The following is a 17,989-nucleotide window of genomic DNA, read 5'->3' on the forward strand; positions in this document are numbered from 1 at the left end:
ATTTTAAGAATGTGTATGTTTTACGCTTTTTGCATCGGATAACACGGGTGTGTAGTGTATTTAGCTATGAATCATAACTTGTGATGTCAGGACAGGGAAGAAAACACACTTTTAAATTGAATAGTTCATTTGTAGTGGTCATTGCATGAATAAGAATAAATTTTGCTGGGAGGCATTTTAAAATTTCTTTGGTATAAAATTCTCATCATCATTTACAAGTCTTACATATTACATTCATCTTATCCTTAGATGTGTCCTTAGATGAAAGTAAAGTACGTGTCATTATATTATTGGAAAAGAGCACCATTATGGTTGGCTTGATATCACTGAAAACGGTGATGCGGCGACGAGCCATTCATCATTTTATCCAATCAATTGCCGAGATGCTGCTAAGCTATTTCTGTCTTTGAATTTACATCATCCTACGGCGTATCATATCACACTTCCACAATTAAGCATTTTCGAAAGAGCACTTGCGGCCATCCACGTTCCATTCGGCGTCTCTCCTCTTACAACCCAAGTTCACTCCACCCAGTGGCCGCGGACAGAAGAGGGACAATGTCCCCACGGTTATACGACGTCCCCATCATCTCCCCATGTTATATAAACCCCTCCCTCCCCCATCCTACAATGGCAATGTCCCCACATGTCCCCACGGCTTCCGTGGCCACTGCACCCCACCATCAATACATATTTAAATATTCCTTATATAAAATTCATACCCCGGACGGAATAAACAACAATCGCCAATTCTCTTCTTAGCTTAAATTTTCATATTCAGGTTTCGTTTTAGACCAAGTTTTTTTACAGATTTGTATTCAGTAACACATTTCATTTTGGATTTCGTCGTCGTCGTCGCCGTCTTTTGCATATATATGTATTTGTAAAATGGCATGACAAAAGGAACGCGTGTATGTCTTTGAATGATTGAATATGCAATTTATTAACCAACACGGCAATATTAACACTATTGTTTTAGCGAGTACAATAAATACATAGTTGGGTTGTGATACTGGGCACATTACAAAATGTAGATTTCCTCGATAACTTGAACCTTTGTTTTGGCACACTCCAATTTCATCCACACGTCCAACGTCAAGAAAATCAAAACTCTCTGCCGTCATAATATAAACGTACAGTGGCCGCGGAAGCGGTGGGGGATTTGGGGACGTTAATATTGTAGGATAGGGAGGGGTTTATATAAGATGGGGAGATGATGCGGACATCGAATAACCGTGGGGACATTGTCCGGCTTCCGGTGGATTTACATAATTTATTTTGCATAAAGGAAACTTGTTTAATTTCAAATTATGCAAAACAACAATTTCGCATAATTTGAATTTCCATAATCTTAGTTTTCATTTAGTACGAAAGTTTTACTATTTCGATACCAAAATTTTTACGCTCCAGTATAATTTCAATATCAAGCGGTGGCAACTTTACTACCGAGAAATCAATACCTGCTTGATTATTACCAGATTTCCAGTGCAAAATTTGCAACAATGCAAAATTATGCGATATCCAACTACCTATGTAAAAATTTCGTTGATGTGGAAAGGTGTTTGGACAATAAAGATTATACAATACGACCCTTATGCAAAACATCATTATGCAAATCCAGTTAGAACCCCTCTGTCCCCACGCTTCCGCCGCCACTGCGTACATATCTGCACCTCAAATCTACGACTCGACTTGAGTTCAAGAAAATTACCGAAATGCAATTAATCATCAACCAACTCAAATAAATAAACTCATTTATTACCATTATTCAACTGATCAGTCGACTACTTTTGCCTACGAAATGATAATAACAAAGTACGAATTGTGTACGTACAAGGGGCAGGTTTGGTAGGAATGGAAGTGACACTTTGGTGAAACGCGATGACGGCCTGATTACACGGTGGAGCACATAATGCAATCCGTGAAACCCTGTTATTAGCACCAACCAACTTTTAAAACGGGATTAAAATTAGCACAATCCAGAAGTAGTAAACTAATGACGGTGCGGGAAATTATGGGCAATTAATGAATGTGCTTAATTACACAATTCTCTCTACATATTCTTGACGGACAGGAGTTGCTGAATACAATTTTGATATGATGATATCATCACGCTCGTGTGTGTGTGTCAATTAAGGGCGAAAATTTGGTTTTAGAAATAAATTATGTATGTAGGTACGTGTACACCTTTAATGAAAGAAAATACATAATACTGAATTATGGGGCATTTTAATAAGCAATTTTGTACATTGATTTCCAAATAGCTCGTTGTGTATTTGTAGATTAGAAAAGGAGCTAATTTGAACAAGAAATATTTCAATTGTTGGCAAAATTTGAAAAAGATAGTTTTTAGAAAGAAATTCTTAATTAAAAAAAGTTTGTCTTCTAAAAACTTTGTATTTTAATGAAAGAAAGTGTATAATATTGTATAAAATTCTGGGGCATTTTAACACTAAATTTTGCATAATGCTCAATTTTACCCTTTTTATGTTACAATTTTTAGATTAATCAAAGAAACTGCACACTATTCTGTGTAGAATTCTATTCTGGGGCATTTTAATACTCAATTTTACACATAGATTTCCACGTACTTTATTCCTTCATCTCTGATTTTACAGTATTCAACTATGTATTTACAAAAAAGAGCTAATTTGAGCCGGAAATATATGTATCTCCGTTGGGTAAAACTGTGCTGGGAAATGTCACTAGAAAGAGAGAGTGTAGATTAGCTGAATAAAAGGCATTTTTCGGGTTGGAATGCTCCGAGACCTCCTGTGAACTCAAACAATCCATCAATCAGACAATCCTGTCACTACAATCTTTCCAAATATCCGAAAAGTACAAACTGGGTGACAACTAAGTAGTGCCGACCGAATGCGTAATAAATACACCAGTGCCGACACTCTCTACCAACCCACTTCAAATACATTGAATAACACAGCTTATTAGTTTAACTGCATGATATGTAACAAAGCGACATTCTTTTATTCCAACGGGAGGAATTCAGCTCTTAAAAATACTGACTTTTGTGCCGTAAATTTTTCACTTTCAACCCAACTTTTCACATCTCTAACAATAACCAGAAGTCGACTAGTGTTACGAGAAAATAGTCTTAAAAATAAGGGCGCAAACCATGTTCAACCCAGATTATTTTCTTACCATCTCAGTTTAAACGACCAAGTCTTTAGAAACAATATTTAGTGCGGAACTTGCGGAGATGCGCAAAATTTAGAGCGATATGGGCGCTCCAAGCTCGCGAAAAAGCTCGGTTTTCAAGCGGAATCTGTGCCTTGCAACAGAAATCGCGCGTTTTCGCGAGCTTGGAGCCCTCATAACGCCCTGAATTTTGCGCATCTGAGCAAGTTCCGTACTAAATGCTGTTTCTAACAAGTTGGTCGTGTAAGTTGAGATGGACAAAAAATAATCCGGGTTGAACATGGTTTGCCTTCCCATTAAAAGTATCTACGTAAGCAGTAGTTCATCAAGAGTGATAAAATGAGGAGGAAGTGAAGACAGTTTTCACTCCCCGTGATTATCTCCCACTTCTCTTCGAGAGACACTCACTTGCCCAATTACTGTTCCCTAAAAGTGTTTGTTTAACCAGAAATCTGGCTTTCATCGCATGTCTCACTTTTATCTCGGTCGTCGTAATTTATCGCCTTTGTTCTTGCTTTCTCTCAAATGTGCAATAGTTGCGACCACTTTTGCAATAAAAATGCGAGGATAAAATAAGTACGGTAGACAAAAAAAAATAGCGAGAGACGGCTTTACATACGTAGGTCGAAGCACTGCCCACCCAAGTAATTAATGGGGCTGCATAGATCAACTGATAATTTACGCATTCTAATGAGCCAGCCAAAAGCCACCACTTGATACATACAGACAACAAGAATAAACAAATACCTAACTGTACTCGTAGGCATACAGTGGCCGCGGAAGGCGTGGGGACATGTGGGGACACTAACATTGTAAAATAAGGACGGAGTGGTTATATAACATGGACATCTAATGCTCGTGGGGACATTGTCCCCCGTCCACACACTTCCACGGCCACTGCTCGTACATACATATGAACTATGAATGTCGTCGGCTGCAGTGACCGCGGAAGGGTGTGGACAATATCCCCACGGTTATTCGATGTCCCCATCATCTCCCCATCTTATCTAAACCCCTCCCTCTCCCCCCTCCTACAATGTTACTGTCCCCCGATGTCCCCACCCCTTCCGCGGCCACTGGTCGACTTGCCATGCATGCATGCATACATAATTTTTTTTATTTTGAAAGCGAGATGAAAAACACAACCACAATTAAACCCTGAGCAACTTAAGATATGAGGAAGTTTATAGACGTAAAATGATAAACAATTCTTCACTTTACTTGCACAAACAACAAACAATCAACTCACTCACTCGCCAACCAACAAACAATTCATTCTCAATGACCTAAAAAAAGATCATCACTCGCCAGAGAAGGATATCTTTTGGCCGTTTAAATTTTACAGTATGATTGCTGATTTCTTGATTGCTTTTTACATTTAGGTTTAATTTTTAAATTTACATGTCCGTCCGTGTGGTTGATTTGGTCACAATCTCACATCAACATTTCAAAAACCGTTTTGTTTTAATTTTAGCCAAACTAAACTAACTCTGCCCTCTTGTCAGGCGAGGCTTCAAGAAATGCGAATCTTTCGACTAATAAAGTCTGATGGAAATTACTCTCAACGGGTAGCAACTAATTAAGGTGATAAGAGCTCGCCCTTTTAAATGATTGTCGGCTTTTTTATTGTTTTCAAATTGCTAATCCTAAATTCTAAACATGACATGGAATCAAAATTATAATCAGGAGAGGAGAGTATGTATTTTGAAGAATGACCGGATGGGGCAGAAAGTTAGGTGAAAAAAATTAGCTACTAAATACATATGTATGTACGCAGACTTTTTATGTAAACGTGGGCCATGAGATATTTACATATACGTGAAAGCATGCATGGTAAAGAAAAATCTTGAGCGGATTTCATGCAGAAATTTGGCCCGATTTTTTCACAAATTTAATTGAACGGCTTTCCTCTTGAAATTTAGCCCGATTTTCGTCAGAAATCTGGTCCGAGTTTTTTTCAGTCATTTATTTAGCTCGATTTTTTGCAGAAATTTGGCACACTTTTTTTACAGAAAAACTTTGTGCAGAAAACTATGCCCAAAATTATGCACATACAGTTTTGCATATTAAAATAGATAGAAATTTTCTGCAGGATTATGCAAAAATATGAAGAATACAATACAATATATGCATCCAGCTTTTGTCAATTACTGCAGAATTCCAAACAGTGATTTCTACTCGGACAAGTTAGAATATGCATGCGGGCTACATTTTTCATGCCAAGAAATCTTTATTCATGTACCCATTACATACACCAGACCATTTCTTACGTAACTTCATAATTGCCTGATTAAACCTAGTAGCTCTTTAGCCAAGAGCAATCTCCACGTCAGGATTACAACTCACCGCATCTCCCGCAATATCGCACAAATTACCATAATTCCTCCTCATCTTAATATACCCGCCATCCCCCCATCCATTCCCCCACTGATTTTTCACGATCCAGTAATCCTTCCCCCCTTCGGACCCATATCCGACGGCAAGAACGGCATGATTTCTGCCCCCGGAACATGGCGCGTCAAAAACCCCACTTCTATAATTCACCCACGCGTCATTGACATGAATCGCGACGGAAACCGGGCCTCTCAGACCGACCGCGTTTTTCAGCGCGTTCTCATCCCGCGCCGCGATCGACCAGTAGTTCGGCGTCTTGGCGGGATGCGACTTTCCCCCCGCGCGGCACGAACTTTGCCGCCCGGTGTAGCCATACTCGCCCTCCGTCGTTTCGCCAATGTCTTTAATGTACTTGAACGTGGGGCCAAAGCCGTTCCCGTCGCAGCCATTATTTCCTGGATAATTTGCGCCCTGTGCGCAGTCCAGTAATTCCTGCTCGGCAAGGTCGATCTGACGTTGACCGTGGGTAAGGGTGTAGTACGACTCGAGACATGCGGTCACGGAGAAGAGGACGCAGCTTCCACAGCCGCCCTGGTTTCGAACGGGGGTCACGAGACCGTAGTTTCTCCAGTCTATGGATTGTGGGGGTGTGGCACGAGTTTGACGAGATGAAGGGGAGGAGTGGTTTTCTTCAGTGGAGTTACCTTTGTAACCCGTGTGCTGGCTGATAACTTGGTCAATGGTCTGGTGGAAGGTTTAATGTTTTTATGAAATTTCGAAAAATGCTTCGTTTAATTACTACTCGTTAAAAATAGAGACAAAAGTGCTTAAATTTCTCTAAATTTAATTTTTTTGTGTTCTAGCCTCTCAGATTTTTAAGAAATATTTTTTTTAATTTGAATTTGTTTTTTATGTGCTCTAACCTCTCAGATTTTTTAAAAATTAATTTCTCTAATTTGAATTTTGTGTGCCATAGGCTCTCAAATTTTTTACGAATTAATTTCTGTAATTTGAATTTGTTTTTTCTTTGTGTGCTCTAACCTCTCAGATTTTTTTGTCTCTATTTTTTTTAATGAACCGTAATGGGTGCTGCTTTTACCATATCGGAAAATTTATTGACACCCATTTCATACGATGCTTTCCCATTCCTCGCTTTAGTATTGTGAGACGCAATTTTCAGCAAATTCGTCTTAAACGTGGATTTACTAGATTCTGATGACGACTCGGTGGTTTTGTTGTGCTTTCTCTATTAATGAAATTTAATGAGGTGCAACAAAGTAAGGGTAAAAAATGTGTACTGAAAATCATAGTTAGTTAGTTGAGTTGTACCCTAAAATTATCGTATGCCTTGTTAACATTGACCGGATTACTTAACACGGCACTGAGCGAGGTAAGAGGATCCGAAGAGAAAGTGTCAACTCCCATATTTTCAAAGATCCCATCAGAATTCAACAGGGTGTCAATTTTATTAGAAAAAGCTGCAAAAGTGTCGAGGCCACGTTTAGATTGTATAAACTGCAATAATTCTCAATATCTCAACTTACCCCCATTGCTTAAAGTCACCAAGAGGACGACGACAGCTTTTATGATAACTTTCATTTTTACTTTTATCACAATTTATTTGGGTAAAAAACTACTACCTCTCGAAGTAGAGCTGGCTTTCTTAATTTATATTAAAAATTTTAGCTCGTACCTTAATTATGAACAGAATTTGTTATAATGGCCTTCACGCGAAAATCTGTTGTGGCCAATTTACTGAGAATTTCCGAATTATGGGATTTTGTGGTTTTTGCACGTATACATTTACAGCATGCCTACTAAATTAACTACCTTAATGCATTATATAAATACATCTAAAAACCTTTAACCGTTTAAACAATTAGTATGTGTCAATTCCCAAAGTAAATTAATCGTAGCCTCGTCACGTTATAGACCACAATTTTAGTGCATTTTATAAATTACAATTTTTCCAACATTTCACACAAGTATCGACTTAAATCAATAAACAGACAAAATTAGTCAATAAGGATGTAAAAATGTCACAGTTTTAACTTGACAGTTAATACATACATACAAATATTTTCATGCCGTCACATAATTGCATAACTAAAATCTGCTCTCCTACATACACACATCCTGCTTTATCCCTCATCGACAATGAGCAATAATAAGTATACAACCAAAAAAACAACCAGATTCGATTGTGCACTAATACGAACGGAGTACGAGTGTATAAGTAGAAACATAAAAGAAGTAACAAAACCCGACTTTAGAAACCCTTAAAAACTGTGTAAAGAAATCCCCAGGAATTTGAATGAGGGGAGCATCATAATATGAAGAACGATGTGAGTGAATGTTTCTTCATCATTTATAACAAAACACATGTGAATGTGATGTGAATTTTGAGATTTAAGTTGGGCCTAGTAATTATCATCTTGGTTCCTTCATAAGCATATTGCCTTCTTCTTCCCTCCCAGCATTCTGAAACTGTCAGATGATTGTTTACACACTCTATATTTGGCATCATTTCCCAGATTTTATTATTTACACGGCTCAATCCTCCATTTTCCTCCCAGCAAGTTCTTTCTTTCTTAAGTCCAATTCCGACTTATGTACTATTCAGATTTCAAGCCTGTCTCGGTTTTGGTTTGGTATGCAATTCCTCCAATTGTGAGTGAGAAAGACAATGAGATTTGCTTGGTGTGTGTGTGACTGTGTCTTTTGTGCTCAAAATAAAATCTTACTTGTTCTTAAAAACTGTAGAGATGATTGTCGGTAATTAGAATTATGTGTATGCATAGTCGCTCTTGTCGGGACAGTCATAGATGATGTGCAACAATGAGGTATTAAGTGGTATGAGCTGCTTATTGTGATCGTTTTGTCCGTCTGTTTGTATGTCTGTCTGTAAGCAGGATATTTGTAGAATGTTGTAACATTATCAAACGCCTTTTCCACTATTACGCCTCTAATTTTTAGTTTGAGCTCAAAAATGGGATCAGGTCAAGGTCAAGGTGACCCTGGTATCAGGTCAAATGCCAAATTGGACTTTATTTCCGTATGTGGTGTCATTTTGAAGGAAATTTTAGCATGAATTCAACACCGGCAATATTTTTGATCTCCGACCAACCTATGACCTTGAGGACGAGGTCAAAGGTCAAAAAATACATAATTCTCATAAATGGTGTCCTTGTTTGTAAAGGAAATTTCAATAGCTTTGACGCCACTTCTTTACATTCGTTTACACCGGTTTATTCACTCCTAAAAACAAATAATATGTACATTGACTTTATGAAATTTAATATTAACAAATTGCCATTGTCTGTCACTACTTTTTTTATCTCAAGTTCTTCCCATAATTTAGATAGCCCCACTTCTCGCATGAATTAGAGGTGGAAAACTACCTCAAACTGAGTCATTGCCCTTCCGACACCTTTGCTTTGCAATGGTTCCCTAAAACGATGGGGAGTTGACTTGCAATGTCTCCACTAATTATTGTTCTTCTTACACCTAATCTTCCAATTCCTAATTCAGTTTTGGCCATTTTCCTCACTCTCATGCTGCCACGACACGCTCACTTTACTCGAAAAAAAGCTACACCTTCATGTCGATTGTTATAACGAGAAGAGAATCATCATCGTCGTACTATGACTTACTACGAAATAATAACGCTATGCACCAGTGGCCGCGGAAGCCGTGGGGACATTAACACTGTAGGATGGAGGGAGGGCGGGGTTTATATAAGATGGGGAGATGATGCGGACATCGAATAACCGTGGGGACATTGTCCCTCTTTTTTCCGCGGCCACTGCACACCAAGTAATCTCGTAAGTTGGCATGAAACCTTTAGTTTTCCGTTTTTGATGGTCTTCTTGCGGTAATTTGCTTTGTGAGCCTTAAAAGGCAAGAAATAGAATCTCTCTGCGTGAGGAGGATTGAGGTGAAAGAAAAGCGTGGTCTCATTGAGGGCCCACGTTAAATAAATGTTATTACCAATTGGAATTAGTGTAAAAGAAATTCTTGTGTAATAATACAATTTCTATGAATTCATCCCTAATGTTTTATTTTATTGGAAGGTTAACGATTTCCAATAACTTGTTTTAAATAAATAAATATTATGGAAAACGGTTTTAATTTTTTTTCAATATTTTTTTGTACGCTTCGTAATGTCAACCCAAGTTTGTCTTTGCAGTGAACAACATTCCTTCAAATAATTTTTTACTAAAAAGCATTCAACCGAAGTACTTGTTAGCATTGTGTGATCATCTATCTAGGATGATGAAAAATATTAAATTCGAATGTCAAAATCAGGCAGAAAATCGAACAATGGACAACACGACTAGGAAATATTGATAAAAAGCTAAAAATCACGAGTCATCTTGAAAGAACAAGGTCCGCTATACATTTGGATAAATACGTACAAGCTCTGTACATATTATTCCTATACCAAAGTTGCTGCTGAGACTAAAAAGCGTGTAAAAAGAACGAACCCTTTTTCTACCATAAGCTGTAGTGTGTCCAATTTCAATATAAATGACGACGAGAAGAGATCATATCTGTATCGGAATCAGAAAATAAAACGTCTTCCTGAGTGGAATCGGAATTACCAATATCCCAAAATGTCCTATGTACATCTTCTTGACCATTGTGATGATTATAAAATTATAGAATTTGAATAAAACGCCCGCATTCATCATTATTCATACAACACGGACAGGACAAGACGACGAACATGCAGCCATATTCTTCAACATTTATTACTCTTGTTCAACAATAGAAATTGACAAACGTTCCTTCTCTCTTGTAGATTTTTCTTGACTTGGATGAAGGAAACGCTTGATTCAATCCTCATTCTCCATTGTCCTTTGTGTGTGTACTGTAATTTTTTCTTTTCGATAAAAAATAAACGAAATCTTTTACTGATATTAAGTACTGATGCTAAATTATGAGAGAGCAGTGACCGCGGAAGGGTGGGTGGGGATAGAAGAGGGACAATGTCCCCACAGCTATTCGATGTCCCCATGTTATATAAACCCCTCCATAAACCACGTTCTGCAATGATGCAATGCCCCCAGATGTCCCCACGCCTTCCGCGGCCACTGTAAAAAATGGAGGATCAACGTGCATCAGGCAAATTCAATATTTCAAATTTTAACATTACAACTCCACAAAATCATGATGTTCATGTCCATCTTGTCGCCCGTTCACACAATTTCTTTGACATTTTAAAGAAGTCATCATCTTCTTCAACTGTGTTTCTAATCTATGGTTTGAATCAGATCTCTGACTTGGGAAAGAAGTACATAGATTGGGATAAGGAGATTGGGATGCATTTATTATTCTTAATCAATCCATAAGTATCCTGTCTAAGGAGGAGGAGATGTGCTGCGTCTTTTTTCAAATTTAGTTTTAATATTCATTTCAATCCCATTTTTTAATGTCAGAAATATGATGAAACGAAACAAAAAAGATTAAGCCATTCACTTTAAAAATTAAGAGTGATTCCTTCCTCCTTTCGATTCAATTCGTATGTAAAGTTTGGAGGATGATAAGGCACCGACATTAAAATGATATATTGTCCTCTTTTTCATTCACCCACGCTAAAATAATCCACATCGAGTAACGTATTACATACATATATTTATTATTATTGAACTACTGCTGCAATAAGAATGTTTTGTTCGATTTAATACCGTTGTAATAAATGAGTAAAGTTTGATGATTGTTTTTGACACTGTTAAAAATTTCTTGGTATTAAAATTATACCGGTGTCCGTAAAAATTTGTTGTCGATATGGAAAAACTTTAATGCCGAGCTATTAATTACTACCGATTGGTATTAAAATTATAGAGGTCCGCAGAAATTTGCTTTAATTTTACGAGCCGAGCCGAGCCGAGCTATTACTGCATATCAATACCACCTTGGTTAGGGTATTCATACATGAATACCACCTGGTATTATTTTAATACTGGATTTCTGTATGAAATCCACGTGTATAACTAATCGATTCCTAATAAATTAAAAAATTATTTGCAATCCAAGCTTCACTTCAAGCATTAATCGTCATTCTTATTAGTTTTCCTGTACATTTTGAAGTGGTGCCTACTGCCTCCTGTCTCCTTAATATTTCACTAATCACGGTGACACATTAGTTTTTAATTCCCCTTCATTTCAAGTACAGCACATGATATTAATACAATCTTTAAAGTGGTTACAGTTTCACACCCCAGGATGATTCTCACATTTGGAAACTCTCAAAATCCAGTTTAAACTTTGTCATAAAGTTTAAACACATACACACACTTTTTATTGGGACGATACCGTTTTAATAGTAATTTTCATCACCGTCTCCTGCACCCTTTTTAAAAAAATAACATTTCAACATTTCAGGTTGAAGTGGCTGAAATCAAAAGAGCTCGCAAAACTGTTGGGAGCTCGATGAAGGGAGAAAATAATGTTTCATTCAACTTGTCAGCCGAATGCAGCAGTCCGATTGATTGATCTCTAATTTTTATTCCGGGTTTGCTTCCGATTTTCGAGTGGGTAGTTTAGTTTTCTAATAATCTACGGACGGACGGACGGACAGACAGACGGGTGGATTGATGATAATGGATCAATTGTCAACCCACGGAAGAGGAATCATTTACACTTGCAGTAGTCATAAAAAAATGGGTATGTACATACCTATTTATGTAAGTATTGTGAGAGTGATGACACTTTCATGCCGTGATGGAAAGCTGAGAATGGTTACATAAGAGCGAGCCGAGTGAAAGAGGAAGCTTCTTCTTTTACGCTCAATTAGCCCTTTCCATTACAGAATATCGTGTTATGTATGTACCTACTGAACCGATGTTTTTTACTCATTTACCGTAATTCACCAACCAACCACCAAGTGCCTGAGAATTCGAATTTCTGGATTTCCTTTCGTTTCCTTTCTTATTTAAAAAAATAATACAAAGTGGAAAATACCTTGTAAAGGAGAACTCTTAATCGAGTACATATACAATGCCGTCTCAATTATTAACAATGCGATAGTGTGAAGTGCAACACTCTGATTAGGTTGAAATTTTGGAATTATAAAGCAATACACCCAACATCAGTTTGTGTGATGATCTGAATTTATCAAAAAAAATTGAGGTCAAAGTTGAAAAATGGGCGATTTTTTTCAAGTAAACTCAAGTTTGTTATCCCTGCGTGGTAAAAAATCGCCAATTTTTCAAACTTTGACTTAAGAAATTTTGATAAATTTCAATTATCTCACAAACTGTCTCAAGAAACGTTGGTTGCATTTACTTAAACTTCATAATTTCAAAATTTCAACAAAATCGAAATGTTTCACTTTACACTATCGCATTGTAAGTGAGCTTATGTACATTCTCAAATCTCATGTACATAAGTCCGCACTAGGAAAATATACCTAGAGAAGCATGACAAAAATATCTATGTATAAGCCACTAGATATTTATTAAAGGGACCGTTTGGCTTTCCCAATCTCCTCGGCAGATGCCTAATCATCCGCTATTCATCATTAATCGATGTGCACATGTACTCCTATTCAGATTCAGATTCATTCGTTCTCGATGTTTGATTTATTTCTGATTGAAAATTCCTCATTACTTATTCCGACTGTGAGTTGATAAATACTCATTTTAATCCAAACCGTTTGAAACTGGCAGTAGGAAAATGATTGATACCATAAATATTTAACTAGTCACAAATACATCATTTCACTTCAATAGATTGAAGTTTAAAATTCAACACAAGGCTGACCACACCTTGTCCTTAAATGTTATATTCTATGACTAACTGTAGGTTGAAAAAAAAATCGTCAATTTTTGTGCATAAATATATGTACACCGCTCCAAAATAAATTGCCCTCCCCACCTGTGGTCAAGTTATTGTGGGACAAGACAACAATGGATTTTTCATTTTTATGATTTGCACAAAAATGAAAACGCAGCTTAAATTTTATTTTTGCATGGTTTTCCATCATTATTATTTAGTTATTTCCAAAAAAACACTGTTGCGCAGTATCAGTGGCGGCGGAAGCCAGGGGACAGGGGACATTGTGCCCCAGAAATTCATAGAAATCCTATGTTAATAAGCCGATCCTCTCCCTATCTCACAATGGTACTGTCCCCATATGCCCCCCCCCAACTTCCGCCGTCACTGCGCAGTGTATTTATAATACGACTCGTTTAACGACACGAACATACAAACCTTGTGTCACCTCAAATGTTAATATCTTACTTTACTTTTACTGGTCTGGTCCATCAAGAAGATGAACATTGAGTCGCGTACATAACATAAATATGTAAGTACGGATAACAACTTAAATTTTATTATTGCGAAAAGTGAGAATTGTTCAGTTAAACAATAAGTGAGCAGATTTTTAACGAGAAAAAATTCACAACCACGAGTACATCTCCGAGTTAATAATAGTTTCCCACATTCAGAAATAACTGTTCTATTGTTTATTGCCTTATTGGAGGCGGCTTGATTGTGTTTCGTGTACCGTACTTAAAAAACTTGAGGTATTCGTAAACCTTAACACCAAATGTGGAGCTATTTTTGGACGAATGTATGTTCATATTTCTCAGAAATTCTTTAAGCAAGCGCCACTTTAAAGAAAAAATTGCGAAAAAATTGCAAACAAATTTTTACCTACCTTAATTCCCGTCTGGAGGAGCCGTAATAAAATCCAGAATTCTGGGAATCCAAATATCTGTGAAATAATTAAAGCAATCCTTTTGACACAAGGCAAACAATGCATTCATTTCATCCATCCATGATTTTGGCATTTGGTTAAACACACGCCATGAAATAAAGGGAAGGATTTTATCACGTTTTTTGTAAATTTTATCGCAATATAAACCTTCACAACTTGTTTCATTAACTCTTTATTTAAATATTCCTCAATAATAATATAATAAGTAAGTAAGCATATGTACATACATAATATTCACAGGTAAGTAAATCATTTACCCAATTCCACACCCGTTTTGTAATTGCTTTTTAATTGTCTGCATAGGTATAAATTCTGGGCGTATATGTAAACATATGCAAATGATATGTTTCTATAAAATCGGTTTGAAACCGATGAATATATCGGGGATGATATATACATTAATTGCGTATTTAATTAAATGCACATACATACATATAATTGTGTCACGGGTAAGCTGATAATATCAATCTGCTGTATTAACATGCTCAATAAAATGATCAAATTATAGGGAAATGCGTAAATGTTATCGAGATTCTCTCTGCATGGGAATATCTCAATGTCATTGCATCAAAATTAGGCATGTACGAATGAGGTGATGCAGAATGAGACTTTTTCTTATCTCGCACATTCTCTCTGCACTGCGAATCAGTGGCCGCGGAAGGTGTGGGGACATTGGATGGGGGAGGGAGGGGTTTATATAAGATGGGTAGATGATGGGGACATTAATATTGTAGGATAGGGGAGGGAGGGGTTTATAAACATGGGGATATCGAACAACCGTTGGTACATTGTCCCTCTGTCCACCCTCTTCCGCGGCCATTGTTGCGAATGGATCCTTATTATTAGGTAAGATATATGTAAAATGACGAGACTTTAATACCATACCAATCATACCATAGCGTGGTCAGGGTGCTTATCTTTCCCTGCTAACTTTGTTGATCAGTTGGCATCAACATTGAAAGAGATAAGTACTTTAAACCAATATGTACGATCGCGACAAGGTTTCCGGGTTTGTAAAAAGCTGAATAAATGATGCACCTCCGAGGAAAACGGGAGCAGTACATACTTACATATTTACTAAACCGGCTCATACACACATATTTTGACACGTAACAATATGTCCCCCTTTTCTTCCGTCATTTGTCTTTTGGCTGAATTTTTAACAGGTAGTCCGTCGTCCCTGTCAGAAAGTCTGTACAGGTTTTTTTTACGAATGTGTAGGGACACACTCCATTCCTTTCCATATTATCCCATCACGACATTAATCAGGAACGAGGAGTGTGAGTGGAACACATGTATGTACATTTGTACATACATACCGCACACAACAACATGCATAACAAGAAGTCGTCATAACTTATTCATCTCCTTGTCTTATCAAGCAACGAGACAAATGACAAATGTATGCATATACATACACCACAAACTTATGCTGCGAACGAGCCAGCAGACCGTAAAATGCTGAAAATAAAGCAGGGGAATAATGTAAAGTGTCTAATTTTAAGGGGAATCTTTTTACATGAAATGAAACACTGGTGGAAAATGAGTTAAGGGAAAATATTACCCTCTTTCTTAGCCAGTCATACATAGAATTCGTGGAAATCCATTAAGTTCATACGTATGTAATTACGTGATTGTAAAACAACACAGAGAAACATACCGTTTAAAAACTAGTTGTAGAAGTAAGTAGCGACACGAAAACATGACCACTTGCAAGCTACCGGACGTGGACGCGTGGCGTGGCTTGGCTAAATAAGCTGCATTTGGCTCATCTTAATGAAAAGAAATTCAATTAAATATGAGTCTTGGATTGAATTTCTTAAATTATTTACATGGAAAATATATCTAGCATCTCATGGAGAATTGTGACAAGTGGTTATCCAACTTTTTTTACTTACGTACGTAAAAATTACCTTGTGCGAGCATCTATCTCCTCTCCATTTTTTGTCCAGTAATTGTAAAGCATTAAACGGGAGAGTCAACGAGCCGTAAAAAGTGCATAAAAAGTTAAGGATACATAAGACCCAGACAATCATGTCCTTACAACCGCAAAACCACCTAAAGCTTAACTTTTACTATTAAAAAATGCTGCACATAAATACATAATTTCTTTATGAGATACCAAAAATTAGGAAAATTAAAATAACGCAAATTCAAATTGCTCCAATTTTATTTGCAGGGAGTAAATTAGATAAAGATAATTCTTATTCGTCACTACATGGAAATATTTTCATGTAAATATGCAGACGAATTATATAAAAATTTTCCACGATTTCTTAAAATTTATGATTCTGAAATACCAAAAATTAGGAAAATTATTATCTTTTAATTCAAATTGCCCCGAATTTATTTTCAGACAGTAACGAGCATCTTCTTATTCATCATTACACATACATCCACCACATGGAAATATTTTCAGCAAATATGCAGACGAGTTATGTACATATTTTAAAATTTTCCACCAACATCTTCCCATCCAAGCGAACCCTGACAAGAACAAAAATGCAATCAATTTACTGCTCTCTCATTCAAACACAATCCTTTTTCCCAAGCCGAGTAAGTATTTGTAGAAAGCAGATATGCAGCAGAAGTCGGTTCATAAAAATGGAACGAAAGGGTTCATTTTCATTTCACTCACTTTACTTATTTAAATTTTACTTCTGTTAAATTGCACCCCAAATATTCACCAAACCAAAGGCTGAGAAATGTTTTTAAGTTATGAGTGCATGCAGGTCTTGAATTTTTTAACCGAAGAGGAGAGAATGCGACGTGGGGATGATGATGATGAAAAAACCGAAAATTTGAATCCCCATATGTGCATATTTATCATATTATTTTTGTTGTGGAAAATGAGTAAGCAAGAAAAAAGAAAGGGGTAAGTTTCCAGTTTACTTTGGGTAACCATAAACCTCGTAATGGTGACATATATGAAAAAAATAAAATCTTAATAGTCACTCACAGGCTGCCCTAGAATCTCGATACATACATTTTTACATGCGTTCTACTTCAAGTATGCAGACGAGGGGAACTATTATACAGCAATCTGCTGCTGCTGGGGTTCTGATAATTTAGATTTTTCCTACCAACCATCATCGTCAACAACAGAACAGAACAGCCATCCAATTTTAAAATTTCGATCCATCCATGCCAGCAGAAAACCCGAGAGGAATTATGTAATGCAAGTAAACTATACTGGTTGACAGTGGCCGCGGAAGCCGTGGGGACATCTGGGGACATTAATATTGTAGGATGAGGGGAGGGAGGGGTTTATATAAGATGGGGAGATGATGCGGACATCGAATACCCGTGGGGACATTGTCCCTCTGTCCCCAGTCCCCATGCTTCCGGGGCCCCTGTAATTGGTTAAGCTGTACATAAGTTATGTATGGAAGTAGAGAAAAGTAGAGAAAATGCGTAAAACGCCGAGGTGGGATTGTTTCTTTCTGCTGCTACCCGGGTACATATGCAGATCGTGGGAACGAGGGGTGGTTTACGTACTTACATATTTGTCATGATTCGGTTCGGTGGAATGCAGATAGATCCCCATTTCAAGAAACTTTTTCAGTTTTTCTCTTCACTCCACTCATGTAACGTAATACTTCACAAAGTTGGAAACTCTCAGACATACGAAAATACGTACATAAACGGTCTCATTTATTATTCATCTTTGTCTCCGCTAAAAAACTGTCTCTTCACTCATTAATGATTGGCGTCTTAAAAAATCATTTGTTTTCTGTAGAAAATCTTCTTCCAGAATGAACAGCTTCGGATTTT

At 37.1% G+C, this 17,989-nt stretch overlaps 2 protein-coding genes across 2 annotated transcripts in view; both read right to left on the minus strand.

Moving 5' to 3' along the window:
* LOC110856166 overlaps positions 1–14,213 on the minus strand; it is a 147,475-nt gene extending 133,262 nt beyond the window's left edge. The window contains exon 1 of the mRNA XM_035856882.1: positions 14,156–14,213. The gene's annotated coding sequence lies outside the window, so the exon portion shown is untranslated. The remainder of the gene's footprint in view (positions 1–14,155) is intronic.
* LOC110856214 (cathepsin L1) lies at positions 5,350–7,170 on the minus strand. The gene is made up of 4 exons (XM_022104682.2): positions 7,035–7,170; positions 6,820–6,968; positions 6,590–6,736; positions 5,350–6,234 (listed from the first exon to the last, which is right to left on the minus strand). The coding sequence occupies exons 1-4, from the start codon at positions 7,087–7,089 to the stop codon at positions 5,464–5,466; spliced, it is 1,122 nt and encodes a 373-aa protein (XP_021960374.1). The 5' UTR covers positions 7,090–7,170; the 3' UTR covers positions 5,350–5,463.
* Positions 14,214–17,989: the final 3,776 nt, after the last annotated feature.

Source organism: Folsomia candida, unplaced genomic scaffold (genome assembly GCF_002217175.1).
Source record: "Folsomia candida strain VU population unplaced genomic scaffold, ASM221717v1 Fcan01_Sc015, whole genome shotgun sequence".
Taxonomy (NCBI): Eukaryota; Metazoa; Arthropoda; class Collembola; order Entomobryomorpha; family Isotomidae; genus Folsomia; species Folsomia candida.